Source organism: Cyprinodon variegatus, unplaced genomic scaffold (assembly GCF_000732505.1).
Source record: "Cyprinodon variegatus isolate N-32 unplaced genomic scaffold, C_variegatus-1.0 Scaffold823, whole genome shotgun sequence".
NCBI lineage: Eukaryota > Metazoa > Chordata > Actinopteri > Cyprinodontiformes > Cyprinodontidae > Cyprinodon > Cyprinodon variegatus.
Genome location: NW_015151276.1, coordinates 142,530 through 143,723, shown reverse-complemented (window position 1 = coordinate 143,723; position 1,194 = coordinate 142,530). Strand labels below are relative to the sequence as shown.

Here is a 1,194-nt window from a genome sequence, read left to right as displayed (position 1 = left end):
TATTTTTAAATACGCAGTAGAGGTATTTAAAGGTAGTAGAGGACATGTACCTGTATATAAAAAACGCGCCTTTTAGTACGGTGCGCCTTATGGTCGTGAAAATACGGTGGTTAATTTCGGGGTTTTTTAGTATCGTTTCTCCATAGTTCATAAAAGATGTTTTAGTGCAGCAATAATGATCAGAGCTGCTCTCTGTTCCTTCTACGTTAAAATCCATTCTACCGGCTTTTATTTGAACGTTTGGAGTTTAACCTCCTTGATATTTATTTATTTTTTATCTGCAGAAACGATGACAGCTTTCAGGTAATGTTCGTCTCACCCAAAAAACTCATGGATCAGCTTCTCTGATCAAGCAGCAGAAGTTGGCCTTTTAAACTACAGAGTCGAACCCTCCGACGCGCCGCTAGACCCTCGACGGCGCCCCCCATAGACTTGGTGTGTGAATCGAACAGCACCTCTCAGGGAGCCGATCATCTCTGCATATTTTTATGCATAAAATATATTACTATGATTATTACTATGATCTACATGTGATCCATTTAATACTAGTTTAGTTGTAGGACGTTCTATTTAATTTCCTATAATAAAAGCGATTCCAAAGGTGGAACAGAGTTTGTCTAAAACAGCAACAGTCAAGTTCAGCCTTATTTCCAGGCTGGCGGCTGCTCTCCTGGCATACTGGGAACCAACATGAGGGTCCTATCCTGTCTGTTCCTCTGTGAGGACGGACCAGTGACATTAATAACCGGCGAGTTCGATGGTTTCTGTGCTTAGGGACGGTTTTCCTGCAGCAATGGAGGCCAGACTCACAGATGACGATGAGGATCATGCAGAAGAGCTGGATGCCTGAGCCCAGCAGGGAGCTGAGGATCATGGGATACTGAGGCGGTCTGAAGACATCGCCGTGGACGTTCTTCCACCCCGACTCCTCCATGGTGTCCTCCTGTTAGAGCCCAATAAAATATAATCGTTCTGAATGTGGGAAAAAAGCATCTCCTCTCTGGCGGCGTGAGTTTTCTTACAATGTCGTCCTCTCTGTTGTAGTTAGCGATGTCCTTCCGCAGCGTCCTGATGATGATCATGCTCAGAATGCCTGGAGGACGAGACGCAGAGGGGGGGGGGGGCAAAATAGACCATTAAGAATACTGGCAGAAGTTATTTTTAAAATAATTGTGATAAACATATTCAATATTA

The 1,194-nt window shown here is 44.0% G+C and overlaps 1 protein-coding gene across 1 annotated transcript in view; it reads right to left on the bottom strand.

Annotated features, from left to right (window-relative positions):
- Positions 1-1,194, bottom strand: part of tm9sf4 (transmembrane 9 superfamily protein member 4) — a 23,655-nt gene that overhangs the window by 11,843 nt on the left and 10,618 nt on the right. The window contains exons 6-7 of the mRNA XM_015396829.1: positions 1,023-1,093; positions 811-943 (exon numbers count right to left, since the gene is read on the bottom strand). Of these exons, the coding sequence (XP_015252315.1) occupies positions 811-943; positions 1,023-1,093 (204 nt within the window). The remainder of the gene's footprint in view (positions 1-810; positions 944-1,022; positions 1,094-1,194) is intronic.